Source organism: Bison bison, unplaced genomic scaffold, assembly GCF_000754665.1.
Source record: "Bison bison bison isolate TAMUID 2011002044 unplaced genomic scaffold, Bison_UMD1.0 scf7180017864143, whole genome shotgun sequence".
Taxonomy (NCBI): Eukaryota; Metazoa; Chordata; class Mammalia; order Artiodactyla; family Bovidae; genus Bison; species Bison bison.
The window spans coordinates 6068512-6095209 of record NW_011494715.1 but is presented as its reverse complement, the minus strand read 5'-3'; the positions used below and the strand labels follow the sequence as shown (position 1 = coordinate 6095209).

The 26698-nt window shown below is 43.8% G+C and overlaps 1 protein-coding gene across 1 annotated transcript in view; it reads left to right on the top strand.

The window, feature by feature from the left end:
- EXTL3 (exostosin-like glycosyltransferase 3) overlaps positions 1–26698 on the top strand; it is a 130789-nt gene that overhangs the window by 75493 nt on the left and 28598 nt on the right. Inside the window, 3 exon segments of the mRNA XM_010840287.1 lie at positions 15463–15551; positions 17485–19339; positions 19342–20111. Coding sequence (XP_010838589.1) covers positions 17965–19339; positions 19342–20111 — 2145 coding nt within the window. The 5' untranslated portion in view covers positions 15463–15551; positions 17485–17964.

Below are 26698 nucleotides of genomic sequence, written 5' to 3'. Positions count from 1 at the left end.
CTTCGGTTTACATCCTACTGACAGCATCCGTGCGCCCGTCACTGTAGCCGCCAGCAGAGCGCACAGATGGCCTGTACTTTATTACAGTAAGTGGTGCGCTTTGTGGGCATTCTTGAAATTAAATCTCGGTTCGCATTCACGACTCTCTCTTACAAATAACTTCTGGAAGTGGAATTGAAGAGTCAGTGAAGGCAGGTTTCAGGGCTTCTATTGCTTCAGGCCTAATTGTGTTCCAGAAAGGAGAGTTGGTACCTGCTCCCAGCACTGGGGGTGTAGGGATGTTTGCCTTGATCCTGGTTGGTGCCACATACTGTAATCTTACTGTCCTTTGCTGATTTATAGGTGGAAAATGTCACTGTGTCCTGTTTTAAGGATACATTTCCTTGATTTCTGGGATGATTAAATATTGAAAAATGTTAAGCCTTTGGGCCCCTTCTTTTTGTGTAGCTTCCTGTTTATTTCCTTTGGCTATTACGGTATTGCTTTGCTTCTATTAAAGTAATGCTGTGTTGTAAATGCCTCCCCCAGTCTCTTCACTGAATTGCAACTTAAAAAAATAAATATTAGAAGCCTTTGATCCCTTTGTCATCAAGTTTGTTCAACTTTTCTTCCATGGATTCCATTTTTGCTTGGATTCCAGTACAAGTGGCTAAACTTATCTTGAAGTGAAATTTCATTTATGTTTTCCTGTTGTTCTTTTTGTAGTTTCATTTATTACAGTTACCTCTCAGATTCATCTGGGACTTATTTGGAGTTTTGGTTTGTCATGCAGGAATTCAGCTTAATTTTTTTCTAAAAAGCTGATTGTCACATTATGGGAAAATCTAATGTGGTACACTTTAAAGTGACTGCAGCAAAATAGCATTCTCCTTAATTATGCAAGTCGTACATGCTTATTATAAGTGAATGAAGGCAGAATGAGTATTTTAGTAAACAAATCATGAACCCGTGGGTAGTGGGGTACAGGTCTGGCACCTGGGTTTGTATCTGGGCTCCTTACCTTCTTGTTGTATGGCCTTAAACAGGTTACCTGACTTTGGGACTCATACTTACTTTTCTTCAAAGTAAAGTAGAAAAGACAGGCCTATCCCCCAGATGGTTGACGTGAGGATGAGATGAGATAGTATGTGTAAAGTATGTATAGTGGAGGGTGTTGTGAATATAAATACAGTTATAACAAGTGGTAGGTCTATAGTGATAACAAATGAAGACCCCCCCTCCCCCCACCAGCCCTTGTCTTCCAGAAGTCTGTGCTGTAGTCTGTAGACTTTCTGCATGAATAATGTATATTGCTCTTTGGCCTCCTTGCTGCTGCTGCTGCTAAGTTGCTTCAGTCGTGTCCAACTCTGTCCGACCCCATAGACGGCAGCCCACCAGGCTCCCCCTTCCTGGGATTCTCCAGGCAAGAACACTGGAGTGGGTTGCCATTTCCTTCTCCAATGCATGAAAGTGAAAAGTGAAAGTGAAGTCGCTCAGTCAGGTCCAACTCTTAGCGACCCCATGGACTGCAGCCCACCAGGCCTCTCCATCCATGGGATTTTCCAGGCAAGAGTACTGGAGTGGGGTGCCACTGCCTTCTCCGTTGGCCTCCTTAGTTGTCTGTAATTACATGGATTCAGATGTCATCAGCCCGAATGAGGACTGTCATCAGTTCTTTGTTAGACCAGGACTTTCAAGTTTATGTGTGTGCTCTGCAATAAAGTCACCTGGAGCTTTGTCAAATGGCAGGAACTTGAGCCCCATACTTGGGAATTCTGATTCAGTTACTGTTGGGCGGGCCTGGGTTTATCTTGTGAAAACATTCTGAGGTGATTTGTGCATCTTGATTTTGTATTACCCTAGTTAAAAAGTGACTTGTCAGACATGATTTTGATTTGTGGGATGTTATCAAACTGGTGGGAGGGGAAACAGTTAAAGGAATTGGCATAATTTTCCAATCAAGGACTTATCCTGGAGTTGAGACTTCTGTGTTGAGATTTATTACTGACTAAATGCAGCAATATTTGACCTAGGTTAATGAAGAGTGTTAGTTTGTGTGTTAATACGCTATATACAGTTGAGTAATGGAAGGAATGCTTATTTTGTGCCTGCTAGGGGCCTTTGTGGAACATCTTTGGACTTAGAAATCTGCTCTTGAGCCCAGGGTTTACTTGTTTTTCCTTTTTTCAAAGCCCTATAATAAAGGCAGCTCATCTCCGTGGTTCTCTGTGGTTGTGTCATAATCCTGACTCGTAACTCAGTAAGTGTATCAGTGCACAACCAGTTTTTCTCACCTGATTTTGGTTTTTAATTGCCAACAGCTTTCTGTTTGCCCTGTTTTACACCCGGGTCACATTTCTCCAGTACATAAACTATGGTGGCTGTCCTGTGAAAAGCACACATTGCCCTCCTGTAACTTGTCAGTTGCCTACATTCAGTTTTCACAAGTCACTCTTTATCAGCAGTTAGCTTCCCTGAAAGTGCATTTTGTTATTTTGAACAATAGAAGAGAGAAGTCAGAATCTTAACAGTAGTGCTAGTATCCGGAAATTTGTTTTAGTTTAATTCATTTAGCATTCAGGGTGAATTTAAAATGTAAAATTCAGACTACTAACTAGGTAGTCTTCCCGGAACAGGCTGTTTGTCATGCCTGTGCATAGCAGGAAATCAGGAAATGATGTTGTTTGGTGTCGCTACAGAATTAAAAAAATCTTTGAGATACTGCTTTCAACAACCTTATTGAAATGACTTTTGTGCAGAGCTATCTCTGTCTAGTTTGAGGGGCCTGTGGCCAGGGCAGTACTAGCAGCAGTGTGCACCTGGGTCGTGATAGGGCTCTGCCTGCTTGATGGGCCCGTGTACTAATTGCTGCACGCACAGGCACACACGTAGGTCATTCACTCTGAGCACGTTGTTTTCCTGTTTTGTCAGCAGAGAAATCAGTATGAATATAGGGTTGACTTTAGGTTTGGAATATCATTACCGTGTGTGTTAACTATAGCTGTCATTCCCCGTGTACAGTGGAGCTGTAGTCATCTGGGTAATTAAAAAATAATGTATGCACGCTGTGCCTGTGCTCTCTTTTCCCTGAATTAATGTCACAGGCAGTTTATCTTAAATGGTTAAGACATTAGTGAGTGTGGGCCTTAGAGTAACTCTGCTTTGAGTCCAAGTTTTACTCAGTATGGATGCCCCTGGGCAAATTTCCTAACTTCTGTGCTTTGGTTTCCTCATGTACATAGTGAGAATGCTAGTCGTACGTACGTACTTGATAAGATTGTCATGAAGATTACGTTTGTGAAGGAATACAACAGACGTTCAATAGATGTTCGCTGTCGCCACAGTTATTTAATGGATTAAAGGCAGCTGAAGGTTTCATTTGGGGACATCTGGAAGAGCGTCTCGCTTCTGGCCCCAGTCTCCCTCCACGCGTCTCAGATATATGCATAACTGCGGCCCGAGTGGAACCAGCTGTTTACTCCCTGTGTCTCTCCCTCCTGTCTTTTTTTCTTTTTGTCTCTCTTCATTGAGTGTTTTACTTTAGCTCAGTTTAGTGTTTTTTTTTTTTTTTCCTTAAATGAAGAAAATTATACAACTTTGTTGAAAGACATTAAAGAAGACCTAAATGAACAGAGAGATATGCCAGGTCCATGATAGGAAGTTTCAATATCAGAGTATTTTAGTTGTAAAAGAAGAGAAGTCGAGTCAGTAGGATGGTTGTACTATCAACAGACTCTTGAAAGCAGGGTCCTTATCGCTGGTAATGTTCCCACTGAGACGGAAGGAGTGTTAGAGGAGAAGGCACTCAAAGAGGAGGTGATGGTAGAGTGGCAGGTATGTTAAGGTGTAGGAGGGAGGAGGTGAAAGCACAAGACAAGCACACATGGAATTCTGACTGAGAACTCTAAGCCCCAGCTAACTCCTCAGCAGATGTCCTGGACCTTTGACTTGAGTTACTTACCATTTCAGCTTCCAGGAATGTAACTAGTTTCAAGCCTTCCAGTGAATGGCTAACAGATGAAGAATTTCCATTTATCAGCAAAAATATTTTGGTTAAGAAAGGAGTAAAAAAGTTACGGTATCGGTTACGATCTGAATGGTAAATGTCTGTACATGATATTTTGAACTTTTCCCTCCTTACTGGGAGAAGACACTAACGGAACCTCCTTATACTCTGAGATGTATCCTTGCTGCCATTGGAACATTGAGGGGTAGATGTCTGTGTTGCTGACCACTGGAGAAGGAGGTCAAGATTAGAGAGGTAACTTTCATAGTCATCCTGTCAGGGGGTGCTAATTGAAGCTGTTGGCAAACTCCAGTAAATAAAGATAGGGAAAGAGAGAAGAGGACAAGGGATAAACCCCCGAGGACAGACTGCACTTAAGGAGTGGTGAAAGATTCCGGAGGATGAGCTGCTGAGGTGGAGGACCAGAGAATGGATGAGTAAATTATGGAGAATACACAGTAACTTAATACGAGACATTGGGGCAGGGATGAGGATGGCAAAACTTTGATAGGAGAAATAAAGGTGTGGCTAAATGGACAGAATGAATATTCATGCTTCCAGATAAGATCAACAATGTTAAAATAACACTTCTCTACCTAAGAGTGATGTACTAATCATTTAATTCTTTTTATATATTACTGAATTCTGTTCACTATTATTCAGTATTATTGTCTTATATTGATGAGAGAAATGTATCTGTCATTTTCTTTTTTGGTGCTTTCTTTGGTTTGGGTATCAGGGCTGGTAAGATGGACTGGGAGGTGTCCCCCCACTCTGGAAGAGAGTGTATGTAATAGATCATTATGTTGGGTTGGCCAATAAGATGCAGTGGAAAAACCTGAAGGAACTTTTTGGCCAACCCAGTACTTTAAACACTTGGTAGAAATTCTCCAGTGGAAGCATTCGGGGCTGGACATTTCTTTTGGGGGACGTTTCTGTTGTAATTTTAAAATGACAAAGTCAGTTTGTTTCATAGTTGGAGGACTGTTTCCTATCGGGTGAGTGTGGCCGTTTGTGTTTCTCGAGGCATTGGTCCCTTTTGTCTGAGTCGTCAAACTCAGGTGTGTTGAGTTGTTCCTAGTCTTCCTTTATTAGCCTTTTGATGCCTGCAGGACTTGTGTGATATCCTGTTTCATTCCCATTGTTGGTGATTTGTATCTCTTCCTTTGTCAGTCTTGAGCAGGTTTGTCAGAATTGTTGAGGAACCTCTTCGTTTTATTGAGTTTTGTCTTTATGTTTTTGATTTCATTGATTTATCCTCTTTATTATTCCTTTCCTTCTGCTTACTTTATTTTGTTCTTGTAGGTTCTTGAAATAGGAGTTCAGGTTATTGATCTGAAATGTTCCCTCTTTTCTAACATAAGTATCCATCTATCTATAATCTTATTTCATCCCCACAATAACCCTGGAGGTACGTAGGGATTTTCAGTATCACTGTAAGAAGGAAATTATGTAATATTCTTAAAATTTCAAAGCTTAGTTCTGAACCAGAGATTCTGGCTGCAAGTCCAGATGGCCTGCAAGCCTCCTCCCAGCTGTGAAAGTCTCTCTTTATTTTCAGTGTTTCATTTCCCTTGAATCAAGACTCCATAGGCTCTAAATCTCAAACTTGTTTGAAAATGAAAATGTAAACTAAGACTTTCAACTAGTATAATTATTTATTGAGCAGTGACCTGGCACCCAGAACTATGTGGTATTTTGTAGAGGAGTTTCAAAAGTGGCGAGAAAAATAGTTTCTGCATCCAGCTGGAGAGAAACAAATTGCTTAGATGAAGCTAAGGAACAGTTGAAGTTCGTCAGGAGAGTGATACAGACAACCAACTGTTGTGGTTAGAAAAACACTTTCAGAGGTAGAAAATTTGGCAAAGCAGGTGAACCGATAGTGAATGAAATGAGAAGCACAGATACTTAATGAGCTCAAATTGTTTGACCTCTAGTTATAAAGGGTAAATCAAAACTATAGAATGACATTTTATCAAACTGTTTTTTTTTTTTTTTAATAGCATTCAGTTGGATTTGTTCGGTTAATTAATGCTTAACTGCAGCAACAGACTCAGAAATCTTAGTGGCCTGAGATAACCAAAGTTTCTCACTCTTCCCCATTCAAGTGACTCTCTGCAGTGGTGACCCAGAGGGCTGGGTTGCTTTTAATCTCGCCACTCCATAGTTTTAGAGTTTTTTCCTTTCATTCTCTCAAGTAGTTGGGGGAAGAAGAATCCATCCCTGTTCTTAAGAGCCTTGTATGGGAAATGATACCCTGCTTCTTCTCATGTTCCCTCTGGCAGGAACTAGTCTTCCGATTCCAGCCAAACTGTAAGGCAGAGAGGGGAATGGAGGAGAGCAGATCCATACTGGTGGAGTAAAAACCGTCTCTGTCACACTGTGACTGGTCAGCTCTTGGGCAACAGATGCCCTCTGTGTTGTTGGTGGGAGGATAAATGGCCATCTTTTTAGTAGACAGTAATTTTTAAAATAAGATATTCTTGCACTGACCCATGTTAAATTTTTTTTTTCTTTCCTGAGGAGATACCCGTGGATGTGTATCCACGGTGGATGTGTGCAAAGATAGCTACAAGAATAGTTGTTAGAGCTTTGATTATGATGAAAAATTGAAAACAAATGTCTAACAAAAGAGGATTGGTTAAACAAATTATGATGTTTCTGTCTTCAGTTATTGACCATCATATGGTATAGCATGTAATGATGTGGGTCTTTGGGAAACATCAGATTACAGAAAGGAACATATGTCCCATTTTTGTAAGCATGTTTATTCATGTGTATAGTAAAGACTGGAGGAGGTCTCTGGTTTTGGCAAAATAGCAGACTAGATCAATATAAACTCCTTGCTACACAATGCATATTTTGCTTTCAGGAAAGAAATTCTCATTAAAATTAAAAAAGTGGAATGGGGGCAGGAGAGGTTGGGGATTTAAAAAGCATCTGATGAACAGTCTGATGCTATAGTCTCTTAAGGTATTTGCCGGTTTTGGTAACTTGCAGTTTAGTTCCCACAGAAATAAGAGAAAGAGCCTTGTGCCTGTGAATGTCAGACTGAGACACCAGATGAGAGTATGGATCTTCAAAAGGTTGAACATTCACTAAAGGAATGGGTAGACTAGAAAAAGATAAAGTCTCTGTTAGCAAGATCCAGAACTGGTTGGGGAAGGGAATATTCACTGAGAACTCAGAACCATTTTCCCTTCATATGAGTTTTGTGTTCAAATTTACATTTACTTGTGGCTTCTGGGAGACTCTCCAGACTGAGAGATCGACATAAAAAGCAGTCCAAAGCTGATGATAATAGAATCAGCAGACAGAAGAGACTCGGCACATGAAGGGCAGGAACAGAAAACGTGAGAAAGAGTAGGTGCTATCATAAAAAGAAGGCAGGTTTTAAAGAAGAAGCCAACAGAATTTCTGGAAATGTAAAAGAGTCATTGAAATCAAAACCCAGTGGTTTGGGTAAACAACCCCTTAGACACAAGAGAGAGAATTAATGAGTTAGATCAAGAGTTGGCCAACTGTGGCCTGTGGGCTAAATCTCGGTTGTGGTTTCTTTTGGATGGTAAGAATGGTTTTTTATATTTTTAAAAGATACAAAAAAGAGACAAATGAAAATATTCTACTTAAACTGGATGTGGCTCCCAAAGCCTAGTATGTTTACTCTCTGGCTCTTTACTAAAAACATCTCCTGACCCTTCAACTGGGTAGATAACGAGGGCATTTCCAGATGGTAGTACAAAGGGTAAAAGAATACAGAGGAAAGGTTTAAAGACATGGAGAATGGAATGAGGAAGTCTGACATATGTCATACCTTCAAAAAGGAGAGAATGAATGACAGGTCCTATACAAAGAGTTAATGACTAAACAAACAAACAGATAATGATTGAACATTTTCTAGAATAATGAAAGACACGCATCTTAAGAACCAGAAAGTTAGAGTGCCGAGCATCCCACTCACCTCCCGCTCCTGCCCCCTGCTCCAGATTCCACATGTAGACATAGAAGAACTCCAAAGCTGAAGAGATCTTAAATATAGCCAGCATGAAGAGTCAGGTTATCCACAAGGTACAATAGTTAGACCGACATCTCACTTCTCAGCAACAGTAATAGAATCCAGAGGATTCTTCAGTTGGTGGAAAGGAATTATTACTCTAGACTGGTGCATGCAGTTGGATCATTATTTAGGATTTAGGGTGAAATAAAGTGTTTCACATAAAACTCACCACCAACAGACTCTGACTGGAGGAACTACTTTAGGAAAAAAGAAATAATCAGAGGGAAGGAATGAAATGTAGAAAGAAGTAGAGCTCTGAGTAAGGAGCTTGGTAACTATGTGGGTGAATCTAAACAAGTACGAATTGCATTTATGATAGTAAGGCTAATGTTGAGTGGGTAGAAACATGGTGGATCTAAAATATCAGTCAGTATTGATGTAAAAGTCAAGAGAGGTCATCATAGGTAAAGTTGTTTAGTCGCTAAGTCGTGTCCGACTCTTTGCGACCCCATGGACTATAGCCCGTCAGACTCCCTTGTCCATGGGATTTCCCAGGCAAGAATACTGGAGTGGGTTGCCATTTCCTTCTCCAGGGGATCTTCCCGACCTAGAGATCGAACTCAATGCGTCCTGCTTGGCAGATGGATTCTTTACCTCTGAGCCACCAGGGAAGCTCCAGTCATAGGTAAAGATCTTTTATTAATTGAGAAGAGGGACAGAATACTAGAGATAATGTTAAACTTTCAATTAATGTCATAAATTGAATATATAACTTCCAGACTGGTTCAGTTTAGTTCAGTCGCGTACGACTCTTTGTGACCCCATGAATTGCAGCACGCCAGGCCTCCCTGTCCATCACAACTCCTGGAGTTCACTCAGACTCACGTCCATCTATTGGTGATGCCATCCAGCCATCTCATCCTCTGTCATCCCCTTCTCCTCCTGCCCCCAATCCCTCCCAGCATCAGAGTCTTTTCCAATGAGTCAACTCTTCGCATGAGGTGGCCAAAGTATTGGAGTTTCAGCTTCAACATCAGTCCTTCCAAAGAACACCCAGGACTGATCTCCTTCAGAATGGACTGGTTGGATCTCCTTGCAGTCCAAGGGACTCTCAAGAGTCTTCTCCCAACACCACAGTTCAAAAGCATCAATTCTTCGGCGCTCAGCTTTCTTCATAGTCCAACTCTCACAGCCGTACATGACTACTGGAAAAACCATAGCCTTGACTAGACGGACCTTTGTTGGCAAAGTAACGTGGTAGAGGGTTTAAAAAACATAACAAACTTATCAACTAAAAGTCAGGAAAGAGATGGGAAATAGACAAAAGTGATAAGTAACCCCTCTTCAAAAAAGACTGTTAGTAAATCTTAATGTATCACAAAAGTGTAAGTAGATCAAACACTAGTTTAAAGTCAAAGGTTGTTAAATTAGAGTTCTATTAAAAGAATGAAATATTGTTCTCAAGTGTTTCTAAGGGGCACCTAAATATAAGGAAAGACATGGAAAGTTTGCTGGGAAAAGAATGGAAAAAGTTAAGCTAGGCAAATATTAGCTGAGAGCTGAGTGTCCGACCAAGTGGCAGGCAGTGCCCAAATATCCATCGAGAGTTCAGTGGATAAACAAAGTGGCGGGATGTGCCTACCATGGAATATTATTCAGTCAAAAAGAAGGATGAAGTTCTGTGCTGCAACACAGATGAACATTGAAACATGCTAAGTGAAATAAGTGAGTTCCATAAAGACAGATATTGTATGGTATTCCTTATGAATATTTAGAAAAGGCAAGTTCGTAGAGACAGTAAAGTAGAGATTACCAGGGGCTGGGATTGATTATATTCTTTGCAGCCAAAGATGGAGAAGCTCTATACAGTCAGCAAAAACAAGACTGGGAGCTGACTGTGGCTCAGATCATGAACTCCTTATTGCCAAATTCAGACTTAAATTGAAGAAAGGGGGGGAAAACCAGTAGACCATGCAGGTATGACCTGAATCAAATCCCTTATGCTTATATAGTGGAAGTGACAAATAGATTCAAGGGATTAGATCTGATAGAGTGCCTGAAGAACTATGGACGGAGGTTCATGACATTGTATAGGAGGCAGTGATCAAGATCATCCCCAAGAAAAAGAAATGCAAAAAGGCAAAATGGTTGTTTGAGGAGGCCTTACAAATAGCTGTGAAAAGAAGGGAAGCAAAAAGCAAGGAGAAAAGGAAAGATATAGCCATTTGAATGCAGAGTTCCCAAGAATAGCAAGGAGAGATAAGAAAGCCTTCCTCAGTGATCAAAGCAAAGAAATAGAGGAAAACAATAGAATGGGAAAGACTAGAGATCTCTTCAAGAAAATTAGAGATACCAGGGGAACATTTTATGCAAAGATGGGCACAATAAAGGACAGAAATGGTCTGGATCTAACAGAAGCAGAAGATATTAAGAAGATGTGGCAAGAATACACAGAACTATACAAAAAAGAACTTCACAACTCGGTTAATCATGGTGGTGTGATCACTTACCTAGAGCCAGACATCCTGAAATGCAAAGTCAAATGGGCCTTAGGAAGCATCACTACGAACAAAGCTAGTGGGGGTGATGGAATTCCAGTTGAGCTATTTCAAATCCTAAAAGATGATGCTGTGAAAGTGCTGTACTCAATATGCCAGCAAATTTGGAAAACTCAGCAGTGGCCACAGGACTGGAAAAGGTCAGTTTTCCTTCCAATCCCAAAGAAAGGCAATGCCAAAGGATGCTAAAACTACCACACAATTGCACTCATCTCACACGCTAGTAAAGTGATGCTTAAAATTCTCCAAGCCAGGCTTCAGCAATATGTGAACCGTGAACTTCCTGATGTTCAAGCTGATTTTAGAAAAGGTAGAGGAACCAGAGATCAAATTGCCAACATCCGCTGGGTCGTGGAAAAAGCAAGAAAGTTCCAGAAAAGCATCTATTTCTGCTTTATTGACTATGCCAAAGCCCTTGACTGTGTGGATCACAATAAACATGGAAAATTCTGAAAGAGATGGGAATACCAGACCACCTGACCTGCCTCCTAAGAAATCTGTATGCAGGTCAGGAAGCAACAGTTAGAACTGGACATGGAACAACAGACTGGTTCCAAATAGGAAAAGGAGTATGTCAAGGCTGTATATTGTCACCCTGCTTATTTAACTTCTATGCAGAGTACATCATGAGAAACGCTGGACTGGAAGAAGCACAAGCTGGAATCAAGATTGCTGGGAGAAATATCAATAACCTCAGATATGCAGATGACACCACAGTTATGGCAGAAAGTGAAGAAAAACTATCAAGAGCCTCTTGATAAAAGTGAAAGAGGAGAGTGAAAAAGTTGGCTTAAAACTCAACATTCAGAAAACTAAGATCATGGCATCTGGTCCCATCACTTCATGGCAAATAGATGGGGAGGTAGTGAAAACAGTGACAGACTTTATTTTGGGGGGCTCCAAAATCACTGCAGATGGTGACTGCAGCCATGAAATCAAAAGACGCTTGCTCCTTGGAAGGAAAGTTATGACCAACCTAGATAGCATATTAAAAAGCAGAGACATTACTTTGTCAACAAAGGTCCATCTAGTCAAAACTATGGTTTTTCCAGTGGTCATATATGGATGTGAGAGTTGGACTATAAAGAAAGCTGAGCGCCGAAGAATTGATGCTTTTGAACTGTGGTGTTGGAGAAGACTTTTGAGAGTCCCTTGGAGTGCAAGGAGATCCAACCAGTCCATCCTAAGGGAGATCAGTCCTGAGTGTTCATTGGAAGGACTGATGTTGTATCTGAAACTCTAATACTTTGGCCACCTGATGTGAAGAACTGCCTCATTGGAAAAGACCCTCATGCTGGGACGGACTGGGGGCAGGAGGAGAAGGGGACGACAGAGGATGAGATGGTTGGATGGCATCACCGACTCAATGGACATGAGTTTGAGTAAACTCCAAGAGTTGGTGAGGGACAGGGAGACCTGGTGTGCTACAGTCTGTAGGGTCGTAAAGAGTCAGGATGGAGTGACTGAACTGAACTGAACGGGGAACAGGGAGGTGAGTTACCGCCTCCTGGTTACAGAGTTCTGCTTGAGGTGATGGAAAACTTTTGGAAATGGTAATGATGGTTGTACAACATTTTGACTGTAATTAATGCTACAAGCTATACTCTTTAAAAATAATTAAGATGGCAGTTTTATGTTGTATATGTTTTATCACAACAATGAAATTTTTTTTACAAAAGCTGAGTGACTGATACTAATATCAGCCAGAGTAAACTTTAAGGCAAAAAGTATTTCTAGGGGTAATGAGAATCTCTAAATAATTATATTCCTTCTAACTGCCTGACAGAAAATATGCCATCTCTTGGGAAAATTGTATTTACTACTGTATTTATAGTACTTTTAAACAATGTCTAGAACACAGTAAAAAAAATCTTAAGATTGCAAAGAAACAGGTAAACAGGATGTACAATCAAGAGAAAAATAGTAGAATAAAGTCTACAGGTGTGCCAGACACTAAAATCAGGTAAGGAATTTTACTCTTATAAATATGCTAAAGAAAATAGAATAAGAGATGCAAAAAATAAATAGAGAAATGGAATCTCTAACAAGGGACTTAATGGACATTCCAGAACTGAAATGTATAATGCCTGAAATTAAGAATTTATTGGGTGGAATTAACCTTTAACTAGATATAGCAGAAGAAAGATGTGGTAAACTCAAAATCAGATCAGTTGAAATTATTCAAGCTAAAGCTTTATTAGATGAAAAGAATACTGAGTATTGCAGAGTAACTGAATCGTTACTCTGATTCAGAGTAATGCACAGGATAAATTGATGGGGAATTGAGATTAGGCATAATGGTTTGTTATGGTCCAGTATTAGGGTGAAGACAGTAGAATAAAAGGAAGGGATAAATGCACACATTGTAAATTATTATTATAAATATATTGTTACTGTAATTATTATAAAAAAGAATGGATATAGTTTGGCAGATCTAAAAATAACTCCAGGACTTGTAGCCAATAATAGACTACAAAATTGAGATTCTGTGCAGGGTGATTTTTACTATCTAATTTTTATAACAATCCTGAACATGAGTTTTTTACTTATGAAAAAACTGCAGCTCATCATGGTTAAGTGACCATCTAAGAGCTTGCCAAGCTGTGATTTGATCCAGGTCTGGCCAGGAGGTCTATACTCTTTCCTGTATATCACATTGTTTCTAGTTTGTAAAAGGGGAAGAATGTAGTATCTTGGGCAGATTTTAAAGTTTTTGGAAAGAGGGAATATTTGGAATCACTAAGTGGCTATGCTGTGTCCTAGAGGAGGTAGCCGCTAAATTGTGTCTGACTCTTTGCGACCCTGTGAACTGCAGCACGTCAGGCTTCCCTGTCCTTCACTATCTCCCAGAGTTTGCTCAGATTCATGTCCATTGAGTCAGTGATGTCATCCAACCATCTCATTCTCTTGTCACCTCCTTTGGGAGCTGGAAATGCTGGTCTGCTAGTGCAGAGCAGAAAGGCTAGGGTGGGAGTAGTAGCTTTGGGGGTTGAAGCCATCTGAATGGATGGATTCATTATCAGATTATGTCAGAAGCCTTGGGGAGCACTTTTTGTATGAGGTAGGAGCACCAGTGGGTGCCAGCAAAGCAGAAAGGGACGAGTCAGGGAGACAGGTGGAATACCAGAGAGTGCAGTGTCACGGGCAACCAAGGGAAAGTTGAGAATTTGTAGAATGGGAAAGTAATTGGTGATATAATTCATTTATTTAACAGATGTTTACAGAGAAGCTAACCATGTGCCTGGCACTGTGCTGAGACCTGGTGATACGGGGCAGTGGTCCAGGCAGACAAGGTTCCTACCCCCAACAGTGAGGTTTTGTTGGGAAAGATAGGTAATAAAAAGTCAGGAAAGAGATATTATGAAGGAGATCAGTAGGTCAGTGCCAGAAAGTGTCAGGGGCTAAGAAAGGCTGCTTTAAACGGGAATATCAAGAAGTGAAAATCTGAAGGGTGAGGAGTCAGCCAGAGGGGAGCCTGGGGAAGAGCATTTGAGATGGAAAGATCAGCAGGTAGAAGGCCTCTGAAGCAGTTGAGAGCTTGGGCAGTTGAGGAATTGAAAGGTGGCCAGTGCAGCTCAAGCTGAGCAAGCACGTGCGGCAGGGATGTCCTGTGGGAGAGAGAGTAGCTTGGTGGTCACGAGCTAGGGCTTCCCTTGTGGCTCAGCTGGTAAAGAATCAGCCTGCAATGTGGGAGACCTGGCTTTGATCCCTGGGTTGGGAAGATCCCCTGGAGAAGGGAAAGGCTACCCATTCCAGTGTTCTGGCCTGGAGAATTCCATGGACTGTATAGTCCATGGGTTTGCAAAGAGTCGGACACGACTGAGCGACTTTCAGGAGCTAGTTATGAAGGACCTGGCAGTGCAGTGGGAGAGCGCTGAACGTTTTTAAGGGACGGAGAGCCATGGTTGAACTCAAAGTTTAAAATGATGCTTCTGGTTGCTGCGTGTAGAAGGCATCGTAGGGCGCAGGCTGACAAGTTGGGCGTTCAGTGCAGTGGCAGATGACAGAATCAGTGAGGCGTGTGTATTGCATGTGGAGTTACATGGATAAGGAGACTGCTCCTTATCAGTGTTTCATGTGACTTATTTCTAGATCCTAGTACCTTCATTATCATGCTCCAGAGAATGGCAGAAGAGATTCTAAGTGTTTTTGTTTTTCTTTTGTGCTTGAAATGATGGATTTAGCTGTTTGGGAAAGAAAGTTCATGCTTCAGAGCACTGATGACACTTTTGCCTAATTCCAGTGAAAGATGGAACTTGATGGGGATAGAAATTTTAGAGTCAATGTTGAATTACTGGTTTCCATCAGGGCACTTGTTTCTTTTTCCAGTTCTGTTCACTGTAAGTTGGTGGTGCTAGCAATATGAGATTGTGTAGTCAGTCTCCAGGTGACTTTTTAAAGACATCTTGTTTAGACTCTGTATAGTTTGTTTTTGAGTTTTTAATATGAAAAATGTTAAACACATGTAAAAGCAGGCCCGAGTTTCTCCCCATCATTCAGTGTCAACAGCAGTCTGGTCATGACTCATCTTGTTTCACTGATACCCCAGAGTTCTTACCACCACGCTTGTCCTATTTATTTTTAAGCAAATTCCAGATAAATCGTCGGTAAATATCTCAGTATATACTTCTAAAAGGTAAGGACTTTTCTACATTGTAGTGCTTTGGTTTATTCCCTCTTGGAGCACATAAACAGGTAACCATATAGCTGGATGGTTTGCCTTTGAGAGTGCCAATTTACGCTTATTGTCCAAGTGTATTTATTGATAGGACCGCTTTTCACTTAAAATACTGTCTCCATTTGAACAATAAATTCTGTGATCGCCTTGTATACATGAGAAGCCTTTTCACAGTGGACAGTTAATAAATTCTTCAGTATTGAGTATTTCTCTAATAGCTTGTCGCTTCTCTGTCTTCTATCAGGAGAGAAGCCCCGGAGGTGACTGTTTCAGGAGATGACGCACCGAAGCGCAGTGCTGCGTGAGCCAGAGAGGAGGGGCCTGAGCCACAGGGTGAGAGGGGGTGGAGCGGCCGAGTCGCCCGGATTTTGCCACTTGTTTTCCTCCACCCCATCCTTTCTTTGTTAGGATTTGCTCATAAATGCAGAGCACATTTTTTTATTTTGAAAACAAAAAAGGATATTTTTAACATTTGAATTAAAAGGATAATGCTTTAATATTGACCTACATGGATATTTGGTAAGCTGCTAAACTAAATTACCCAAGTTTAGGTTTTTTTCCATGATTGATTACTATTTGGGTTTTGTTGTCCTTATCTCATGGTCTGCTTACTCAAACCTCTTAGTAACATTGTCATCACTTTCTATTTTTATCTAAAAGGAGAGATGACTCTATCAAACATTTAATAGTTACACATGGTTAGCAAAGGTGGAAGCTAGAGAGACTGACTGAGCATCCATAAAGTGAAAGTGAAGTCGCTCAGTCGTGTCCAACTCTTTGCGACCCCATGGACTGTAGCCTACCAGGCTCTTCCGTCCATGGGATTTTCCAGGCAAGAGCGCTGGAGTGGATTGCCATTTCCTTCTCCAGGGGATCTTCCCGACCCAGGAATGGAACCCGGGTCTCCGGCACTGCAGGCAGATGCTTTTACCGTCTGAGCCAAATGCTGGCCATAAATTACCTCTCATTTTACACTGTCTTGGGGTAGTTTCCTTGCTGTTTGTCTGTGTGTTTTTTAGGCTAAAAGTAGTTCCCTGAGGTCAAAGATTATTTTACATCCTGGCTTCTCCCACGGTTATACTTAGCATGTCTTAGACATGAAGGAGTATGATGAATACTCTTTGGAGGAAATGAATGAAGGAAGTTGGAGGTATTTTTGGCATGAAGTGAAGTCTCTTAGTTGTGTCCGACTCTTTGTGACCCTATGGACTGTAACCTATCAGGTTACTCTGACCATAGGATTTTCCAGGCAAGAATGCTAGAGTGGGTTGCCATTTCCTTCTCCAGGGGGATCTTCCTGACCCAGGGATCAAACCCAGGTCTCCTGCATTGCAGGCAGACGCTTTACCATCTGAGACACAAAAGAAGCCCCTTTTTTTTTTTACTTCTAGATGTACTGAAATTGAGGAGAAAGCAAGTGCAAAAGTTTTATAACTTGTGATAGTAAAGTTTGGTAAGAGAAAAGGACTGGGAATGCTGGTTCAAGATTTATTAACCTAAAGTATCCTCCTTTATTTTCATAGCAACACAATGTATTGTTATCTCCACGCATTTATCTTTGTTTTGGGAGATTAGAAACCTGAGGCCTAAAGTCTCACAGCAAATCTCTGTAAAAGATAAGAAATAATATCCCCATTTCTAAGTACAGCGTTCTTTCTGAAAGACCAAGTTACTATTTATATAGAAGATAAATGAGAAGCAAGCTGGGAAATACATTTTTGTCTCTGGATTACTGCACCCACTGCTGGTGAAGATCCAGAGAGTTCTCTTCAGCTCTTTTCCACCACTTTGAATATAATAAAAGGAGCTCCTCACAGAGGTGTTTTTTTTTTTTTTTTGCTTTTCCCCAATACTTAAAGAGGCAATTTTCCTGTCAGTAATGAACATAGATAGGAGGGTGTTTCTCTGTCTCACCACAATGCCTAAGTCTCAAATAACAAATTGTTATGAACATTTTTGCCCTTTGTTGAATGTAGCTGCTAATCATTTTATACGGCTCTAATTGGAAGAAAGTGGGTGTGTCTGAAACTGCTTTTGGACACTTACCTAATCCATCTCTTACTATTAATAACTCCAAGTACAATATCCATGCCAAAAAATAAAACCTGTATTGGATTTAAAATATTCTTCGAGGCACACACCAGTGATCCAATCCATTGTTCCGTCTTACAAGATTTAGGCATTTTCCAAAAAGTTTCAGAAGTGGGGAAGCAAGATTGTTGAGCATAAGGTCATCAAGACTGACACACTTCTCTTTCTTTTGCAGGCCTGAATATTGGCAGTGACACTTAAGAGGCTGGCATTTATTTCTGTTCTAACCAGCTACCTTGTAACTGTGAAAAGTAACTATGCATATGTGTTGGTCAGCGAAACCAAGGAACAAGAGCTATGGCGGTTGAGGAGGTCTGTCTGATTCCGGGGTGCTTTTCCCTGGCTCCACCATCAGGGACCTTCGCCCTCCCACCTCAACAACCATGTGGTACCCTCTGGCTTTTGACAGAGATTAAGGACATGTTCTTTGGCCTACAGCTAGAACTCAGAATCTGCTGGAGTAGGGTCAGAGACCATTTCAGTCACAGCTGAGGAAGATGAAATTTCCATTCTACTTGGTGCCTTGTCCAGGGAGCACACTAACTCTTGGGAAAGCGTGTTGAGTGAGAAGAGGCTGAGCCTGGCCCACTAGAAACCCGTGGTTATGGCGAGTGAGCCAACGTGACCAGCGGAGGCAAGAGCCGCAGAGGGACTCATGACGGGCTATACCATGTTGCGGAATGGGGGCGCGGGGAACGGAGGTCAAACCTGCATGCTGCGCTGGTCCAACCGCATTCGGCTCACGTGGCTCAGCTTCACGCTGTTCATCATCCTGGTGTTCTTTCCCCTCATCGCTCACTATTATCTCACCACCCTGGACGAGGCGGATGAGGCGGGCAAGCGCATCTTCGGCCCGCGGGCCGGCAGCGAACTCTGCGAGGTGAAGCACGTGTTGGACCTGTGCCGCATCCGCGAGTCCGTGAGCGAGGAGCTCCTGCAGCTGGAAGCCAAGCGGCAGGAGCTGAACAGTGAAATCGCCAAGCTGAACCTGAAGATTGAGGCCTGCAAGAAGAGCATCGAGAATGCCAAGCAGGACCTGCTTCAGCTCAAGAACGTCATCAGCCAGACAGAGCATTCCTACAAGGAGCTGATGGCGCAGAACCAGCCCAAGCTCTCCCTGCCTATCCGCCTGCTCCCGGAGAAGGACGATGCCGGCCTCCCGCCCCCCAAGGCCCAGCGGGGCTGCCGGCTGCACAATTGCTTCGATTATTCCCGGTGCCCTCTGACCTCTGGTTTCCCCGTCTATGTTTATGACAGTGACCAGTTCGCCTTTGGCAGCTACCTGGATCCCTTGGTCAAGCAGGCTTTCCAGGCCACGGCCCGAGCCAACGTTTATGTCACCGACAATGCGGACATCGCCTGCCTTTATGTGATCCTAGTAGGGGAGATGCAGGAGCCTGCCGTGCTGCGGCCCGCCGACCTGGAGAAGCAGCTGTTGTCCCTCCCGCACTGGCGCACGGACGGCCACAACCACGTCATCATCAGCCTGTCTCGGAAGTCGGACACCCAGAACTTACTGTACAACGTCAGCACCGGCCGGGCCATGGTGGCCCAGTCCACCTTCTATGCGGCCCAGTACCGGCCTGGCTTTGACTTGGTGGTGTCGCCCCTAGTCCACGCCATGTCGGAGCCCAACTTCATGGAAATCCCACCACAGGTGCCGGTGAAGCGGAAATACCTCTTCACCTTCCAGGGCGAGAAGATAGAGTCGCTGAGATCCAGCCTTCAGGAGGCCCGCTCCTTTGAGGAGGAGATGGAGGGGGACCCCCCAGCCGACTACGACGATCGGATCATCGCCACCCTCAAGGCCGTCCAAGACAGCAAGCTCGATCAGGTCCTGGTTGAATTCACCTGTAAGAGCCAGCCGAGAGCCAGCCTGCCGACTGAGTGGGCGCTGTGCGGCGAGCGGGAGGACCGCCTGGAGCTCCTGAAGCTCTCCACCTTTGCCCTCATCATCACGCCGGGGGACCCGCGCCTGCTTGTGTCCTCAGGGTGTGCTACCCGGCTCTTCGAGGCCCTGGAGGTCGGGGCTGCCCGGTGGTGCTGGGGGAGCACGTGCAGCCCCCCTACCAGGACGTGCTGCAGTGGAGCGAGGCGGCGCTGGTGGTGCCCAAGCCGCGGGTCACTGAGGTCCACTTCCTGCTGCGGAGCCTCTCGGACAGCGACCTGCTGGCCATGCGGCGCCAGGGCCGCTTCCTCTGGGAGACCTACTTCTCCACCACGGACAGTATCTTCAGCACCGTGCTGGCCGTGATCCGGACGCGCATCCAGATCCCAGCCGCTCCCATCCGGGAGGAGGCCGCGGCCGAGATCCCGCACCGCTCGGGCAAGGCGGCCGGCACCGACCCCAACATGGCGGACACCGGGGACCTGGACCTGGGCCCGGTGGAGACCGAGCCGCCCTACGCCTCGCCCAAGTACCTCCGCAACTTCACCCTCACCGTCACTGACCTCTACCGCAGTTGGAACTCCGCCCCGGGGCCTTTCCATCTCTTCCCCCACACGCCCTTTGACCCCGTGCTGCCCTCGGAGGCCAAGTTCCTGGGCTCAGGGACCGGATTCCGGCCCATTGGTGGCGGGGCCGGGGGCTCCGGCAAGGAGTTTCAGGCTGCGCTGGGCGGCAACGTCCCTCGGGAGCAGTTCACGGTGGTAATGTTGACTTACGAGCGGGAGGAGGTGCTCATGAACTCCTTAGAGAGGCTGAACGGCCTCCCTTACCTGAACAAGGTCGTGGTGGTGTGGAATTCTCCCAAGCTGCCGTCAGAGGACCTGGTGTGGCCTGACATTGGGGTCCCCATCATGGTAATGATAGAGCCACGAGCGGTTTCTTTACCGCGCCAGAGGCTAGTTCATTCTTGATGCTCTCTTTCCTGTAAAGATGCTGTGTGTGTTTTTTTTTTAACCTATTCAGATTCTTACCCTTGCTTCTGTTTGAGTTCTTTCAGGTCTTGCCAGTTCTCTGCTGCTCACTTCCAAAGGCCCCTAAGACGTTCCCATAGGGAGACTGATACTGGCCCTGTGAAGGTTTACAAAACCCTGTCATTGACCTCGTAGACATCTTCTCTGTCCTTACAAAGGGGCTGACGATGAGAATTATGATGAAAAGCTGACGTTTATTTAAGAAGCACTCATAATTTTAGAGTTTATAGAGCTTACAGTAACAGTTATGAGCTAGTATGATTTCTTAACTGAGGCTTAGACATGTTAATTATTTTGCCCAGGGTCACGATTAGCATTTGTGGAGGAGCTGAGCTTTTAGTGTGCCTGATTCCAGGAGCTGTGGTTTTAATCATCTCCCAAAGGGTTTAGGAAGGAGACCTGTTCCATTTCACAGGATTGTCTTCCTCTGGGAGACTGGTGTCAGGGTTTGGTATTTTGGGAGTTGGAGACCTTGGACCTTTTCTGTAGTTTCATTCTCATAAAACTCTTCTCTGTTATGGTTAGGATGATGTATTCTACAGGAAAAGTAATAGCCAAATATGCAGGATAGAGCTTTAGTTCTGAGTACTTTGTTTATCCACCTTCTGTTGTAAGTTTGTCCATCTAGAAGGAGATTACCCATTTCTCTTAAATGTGAGGCCTAAGAACAGATCTCAAGCCACATGGCAACACTTTACCATGCAGCACAGGTACTTTCCAGAAAAGGCAGCAAAGAGGGGCCAAAGTCTGATAAGCCATCACTGCTAGACGCTTGCTTAAGAAAATTAGTCGTTTTTAGCAAGAATTTGCCTTGAAGGGGAACGTTTAGGCTAGACCAGTTTTTGAAATATTTATTTCATTGAGGAGCTAATTCACATGAAATATTTTCTAATCAGCATTATGGTAAATGGGAAAGTATGAGTTTTGGCACAGTAGAGACCTAGGATTAAATAGTCATTTTGTGATCTTTGATAAGTTAATTAACTCCTTTGACTTCAGGATTAAAGAGGGATCTAAGATAATACAGGGCTTCCCTGATAGCTCATTGGTAAAGAATCCGCCTGCAGTGTCGGAGACCTGGGTTCGATCCCTGGGTTTGGAAGATCCCCCAGAGAAGGGAAAGGCTACCCATGCATTCTGGCCTGGAGAATTCCATGGGCTGTATAGTCCATGGCGTCTCAAAGAGTCTGACATGACTGAGCCACTTTTTCTTTCACTGAGATAATACAAGTAGTCAGTTAAGTCGCTCAGTCATGTCGGACTTTTTGTGACCCCATGGACTGCAGCACACCAGGCCTCCCTGTCGCTCACCAACTCCTGGAGTTTCCTCAAACTCATGTCCATTGAGTCGGTGATGCCACCCAACCATCTCATCCTCTGTTGTCCCGTTCTCCTCCCGCCTTCAATCCTTCCCAGCATCAGGGTCTTTTCCACTGAGGCAGTTCTTCACATCAGGTGGCCAAAGTATTGGAGGTTCGGCTTTAGCATCAGTCCTTCCAATGAATATTCAGGACCGATTTCCTTTAGGAGGGACTTGTTGGATCTCCTTGCAGTCCAAGGGACTCTCAGGAGTCTTCTCCAACACCACAGTTCAAGAGCATCAATTCTTTGGCGTTCCACTTTCTTTATAGTCCAACTATCACATCCATACATGACTACTGGAAAAACCATAGCTTTGACTAGATGGACCTTTGTTGGCAAAGTAATATCTCTGCTTTTTAATATACTGGAAAAGTGCCCAATAATTATTTGATTCCTATTTATTCCTTCATGTCAAAGGAGATGGAAGTCAGCATGGATGTTCTGCTTATGTTAAGGACTCACTTCACTGATAAACCTCCTTGTACCCACGACTTAATTTCCCTTGTGTCTTAACTGTTACTACCTTTTTTCTCTTGTACAAATCTTTGTTTTCTTTTTTTTTTTTTACAAATGCCGCTACTTTCTTCCTACTGCTGCTAATCTTTTCTTGTATTTTATTTAATTGAATTTATAATCAGAGACTCTTCAAAGACTGTAGGGTGCTGCAAACTTTTGACCCCAGAATTTATTTTGTATATTAAGAAAGCTTTGTAGACAGGGAGATTTCTCTCTAGACTTCTTCCCAAATACGTTTCACTTTTTTTCTTTCCTAGTTACAACTTTTTGAATGTCATCAAAATTAAAAAAAAAGAAAATCGTTCTGTGAAAGGTCGATGCTCCTCATTAGCAAAGCAGCCTGTGTTTTCCATTTTGCTGAGTTTTCTGTAAATTTGTTAGGGACGTGGAGAAGCTGATGCCGCCACGGTTAACAGTGTCTGAAGTGCAGCAGAGTGCTTGCCAGAATGAGTCCTTCCTTTTAACTCTGGTGGGAGATAAATCGTTCTCTTTGATTACTGAGCCACTCATTGCAGCAATACCATGCTTAGTCAGAAAGGGCCAGAAACTCTCCAGGCTGGGGGCAGCTCTGAATAGCTTGTCCGTATTAGTGGTACACATTTTTTTTTTTTTTCTTTCTCCCTAGTTCCTGTGAAAAAAGAAGAAACTCTTCAAGCTGGAAAATTTCACCCCATTCTCTAAATATTTGGACTGCTTTCTATTCAGTATGTAGGAGAGGCAGGGTTTTTGGGCAGCAGTTGAGTTGCCGCCCTCTGGGGCACAGAGCTATCACGGTGGGCTGAGAGGGAGGGTGGCCCTCCGCGGTGGGAAGTGGTAGTGTTAGGAGCCGTCTGAGAGTGGGTTTTCCGCCGAGGATGCAGACGTGACCTCTTTGTTCATGTTGTTATAGTTAACAGTAGATCTCTGTAAGATGACCGGGCAGTCTTTCAGGTTCCATTCCTTCAGGGAAGATGATTTGAGCTAAAAGAAGCAACCCAGGAGCCTACCTGCCACTTCAGAAAATGTTGGGCAGTCTGTGGGTGTCTTCTGCTCAGGGTGCCATCGTAGCAGCGGGCACAAATGCTGTCGGTCTGTGGGCTGTGAAGTCTGTTGAGCCCTCGGTGTTCAAGTAGAGAGCAGGGTTGTCTCAGGCGTACCTACTGGGGCCTGTGGTGAAATCCCTCTCTCTTTTCCATTACTTACCAAGCAAGGGGGAAGCTACTCTGGGTCTGGCAGAGAGTAAGTGTGATTTTCACTGCCACCCTCCTGCCCAGCATGCTTTATGTAAAGAGAGTTTCAGTTGAGATCAGGTAGGGCCTGTTCGAATTGACAGTGCTGCCCACAGGGAGGTGGGTTCTCTCACCGGGATGGTAGGGATGGCTGCACCAGAGGTATCTTTCTGTCTCTTACTTGTTTGTGAGCAGTTGAATCGGGTTCCTTAGCTCCTTGAGTGGAATGTCATGAATGTTTAATGGAAGTCAAATGGAGGGTGGCGTTGGGCCAGGGGATTTGAAGGCCTGCCTTTTGAAAAGCTCCCTTCTAGGGGGGGAGTCAGCACTTTCATGCATCTTAAAGATTTTCCACTGTTTCCTGGCTGCCGTTGTTTGTAGTGATAGTCAGTGATTTCTCAAATATTTATTTCCCCATAGGTAGTGTGTTATTTTTCTCTGGCCACTTTGAAGACTTTTTCTATACACGTGGTTTCCAGCAGTTTGACTGTGATGCGCCTCTGCGTGGTTTTCTTTGATCTGTGTTCTGATTGGGCTTCACTTAGTCTCTTAAGGGCTTATCCCAGGTGGCTTAGTGATAAAGAACCCGCCTGCCAGTGCAGGAGATGTGGGTTCAATGCCTGGGTGGGGAAGATCCCCTGGAGAAGGAAATGGCAACTCACTCCAGTATTCTTGTCTGGGAAATCTCATGAACAGATGAGCCTGGTGGGCTACAGTCCATGGAGTCACAAAGAGTGGGACAACACTTAGCAACTAAACAAGGCTCTTAAATCTAGTAATTTATGTATTTTAAAATTATATTTGGGGAATTTTTTATTCAATATTTAATCAGGTATTTTTTTCCTCTTTGGGGACTTCATTCTGTGTATACTAGGCATTAAAAAATATATTTTACAATTTTATTTGTCCATTATACTATACTAGGCATTTTGATACTGTCTTGCAGTTTTCGGCAGCTCTGTTCATTGTTTAAAAATCATTTTTTATCTTTGATAATTTCTGTTGATTTGTCGTCACATTTGCTGACTTTGGTGTCTACACTGTTCTTCATTGAGTCAGTTTTATATTTCAGATACTGTGTTTTCCAGTTTAAGAATTTCCACGTTTTTAAAAATAATAGTTTCTGTTTCTCTCCTGAGATTTCCTGTTTCGTTTTTTCCCATTCTGAATACACCTCGTTTAAAAATGTATTTTATTTATTTGGCTGCATTGAGTCTTCGTTGCAGCACGTGGAGTCTTCATTGGTTCACGTGGGATCTTTCATTGCTGTGCATGGACTCACTAGTTGTGGCACAGGGGCTCTGGAGCGTGAGGGCTCAGTAGTTAAGCACATGGGCTTTCTTGCTCCTTGCCGTGTGGAATCTTAGTTCTCTGATCAGGGATCAAACCCACGTCCCTTGCATTGGAAGGCAGATTCTTAACCGCTGGACCACCTAGGAAGTCCCTACTTCACTTCAATGAGTGCAGTTATGTTAGCTGCTTTAACCTCTTGGTCTGCTAATTCCAGCATATGGGTTGAGTATTCATTGTAATTGGGGGTCATATTCTTCTGGTTAGTCTGGTTCTTTGTACAGCAAACAGTTTTGTATTAAATTGTGAATGTCGCGAAGACTGTGGATTTTGTTTTATTTCTCTGAAAAGTGTTGAGCTTTTAGTTTTAGCGGGAAGTTAATTTGGTTGGACAGCAAGTTCTCTTGGGTGGCAACACAAATGTTAGTTCAGCCTTTTTATCTGTAGCTGGTCTGCTTGTGAACAGCAGAAAGAATGCATGGTTCTGGGGTGACCTGGAGACTGGGAGCTTTATACACAGAACTTGGAGCTCTCCTGTCTGGTTCTCTCTCTGCTGCAACTCCTTTCTTCCAGGGGTGGTGGTTGCCCCAGGCTCTTTCCTCTTATTCCTCAGGCCAGAACAGCTGGGTGCTGTATGCAAGTTTAAGCTATCCTTGGTACCAGCTCTGGTCTACGCTCAAGGGGAAAGCGGCGGTGATTCTCCCCATGTCAGTAATTCCTTCCTAAATTTTGGCTCCCCTTCATAATGTGTCGCCTTCTGCTCAGTCTGGTGTCTTCAGGTAATGCTCTTTTGGTATTTTTGTCCAGAGTTAATGTTGCCGTCAGTAGGAGGCTGCGTCTGGGTGGGCAGGAGCCTCCAGCTGGTCTCTGATACACAGCCCCACCCAAAATATTGGTTCAGGTTACTGGTTTATTCTGACCAATTAACACATCTTTTTCACTCTGCTTTACATTTTGGAAAATAGTATATAGGGTGGCCTTGTTGGAGCATCCTGTGGAAACAAGAACATCAAACTCGGTCCTTTTGCAGTTTTACAAAGGGGACTTTGCTGTTCACCGTGTAGTCTTGCCCACTCAAAACACTGTCCATCTCTAGGCTGTGAACTCGCTTGTTTGTAGGTCCCTGACAGCCGAGGCCCTCAATCCTTAATTTTTAGTTCTGTTCTCTATAAAGGGTACAGCTCCTTTAAATAGGGTGCCTAGGAGGACTTTTTTGAAGAGGTGACATTTGAGCAGAAGCCTGAGGGAAGTGGGAGAATGGACCATGTAAATTCTGGGGGGATGTACAGAGAACAGGAAGTGCAGGAAGCTTGTTGTGCTCAGGCCATGGCAGGGGGACCCTGTGTACCCTGGGTGGAATGATCCAGAGTAGAGCTTGAGAGGAGGTTGGAGGAGACAGAGGCGGCACATGTAGGCCATGGTGAGGACTGAAGGTTTTATTCTCAGTGTGTGAGGGTGCAAGGGGAGGGTTTTGAGCAGAGAGAAATATGATACTGTGGGATGATGGGGGAAAGAGCAGACAGAGTTGAAAGGCTATTGCAGGAGCCCAGATGAGGGGTGCTGGCGGCCTGGATGGGGCAGTCATGGTGGAGATGGTGATTCAGAGAGAAGTGTATCATACTGCTGTGGGAGTCTCCAGGGTCTCTGGAGATGAGGCCAGAACGCGCTGTGTTGCCCAAGAGAAGATTGTGGAGATATGAGGTGGTTTTTCAGCCCTTTTCCCCTCTCTCCCAGTCCTTGATACTAGAATTGAACAAGGCAGGTTCTGTCTGGGGAACTTAATGTCATGCCAGGGTGGTTATTTTAGTCCTGTTGCCCTAGGAGTCTGCTGAGGAAGGTTGGAGGAGAAACCGGCTGTGTTGTTAACTCAAGAGTCGTTACAGTTCAGGCTTGGGCCTCTGCCAGCTGGGCCGTTAAAGGCTTCATTTCTTGCTGGCTAGCCTGCCAGGCTCCTCTGTCCATGGGGTTTTTCCCAGCAAGAATACTGGAGTGGGTTGCCGTTTCCTCCTCCTGGGAATCTTCCTGACCTGGGGTTGAATCTGTGTCTCCTGCATTGCTGGCTGATTCTTTACTGTTGAGCCACCAGGGAGGCCC